Source organism: Penaeus monodon, chromosome 21, assembly GCF_015228065.2.
Source record: "Penaeus monodon isolate SGIC_2016 chromosome 21, NSTDA_Pmon_1, whole genome shotgun sequence".
In the NCBI taxonomy this organism is placed as follows: domain Eukaryota; kingdom Metazoa; phylum Arthropoda; class Malacostraca; order Decapoda; family Penaeidae; genus Penaeus; species Penaeus monodon.
The window spans coordinates 18067481-18067901 of record NC_051406.1 but is presented as its reverse complement, the minus strand read 5'-3'; the positions used below and the strand labels follow the sequence as shown (position 1 = coordinate 18067901).

At 30.6% G+C, this 421-nt stretch overlaps 1 protein-coding gene across 1 annotated transcript in view; it reads left to right on the top strand.

The window, feature by feature from the left end:
- Positions 1-421, top strand: part of LOC119586589 (tRNA-dihydrouridine(20a/20b) synthase [NAD(P)+]-like) — a 4792-nt gene that overhangs the window by 3112 nt on the left and 1259 nt on the right. The window contains exon 3 of the mRNA XM_037935340.1: positions 190-225. Coding sequence (XP_037791268.1) covers positions 190-225 — 36 coding nt within the window. The remainder of the gene's footprint in view (positions 1-189; positions 226-421) is intronic.

Below are 421 nucleotides of genomic sequence, written 5' to 3'. Positions count from 1 at the left end.
GTTATGACAATAATAGTGAAAAATAAAAGCTTTTTCTGTAGTTCATTCTGTGTGTTAAACAGAAATAATAAAAACAGAACACATGAACAGTGCATGTATACTTTCCCACTCCAGTCCAAAAGTTAATGTCCCATCAACAATGTTTATGCTATGCATTAACAAGTAAGCAGTGGTCACTTACAAAAACAGATAAGTTTTGGAGTCATGGCAGAAACTTGTGATCAGGTATAGTAGTTGAGTTTGACTGTTTCTTTAATCTAAGTTTTTAACAAATAGTAAATTGTCAGTTAGTAAGTTGTTCCTTTTTTCCATGAAGTACATTTGTATTCATATGACATATCTTTTCATGTTTTAGTGTATAGTTTTGGTTGAGGTTTATATATTGGTTACTTAAACTAGCAGTGCAAAATGTGCTTATAGA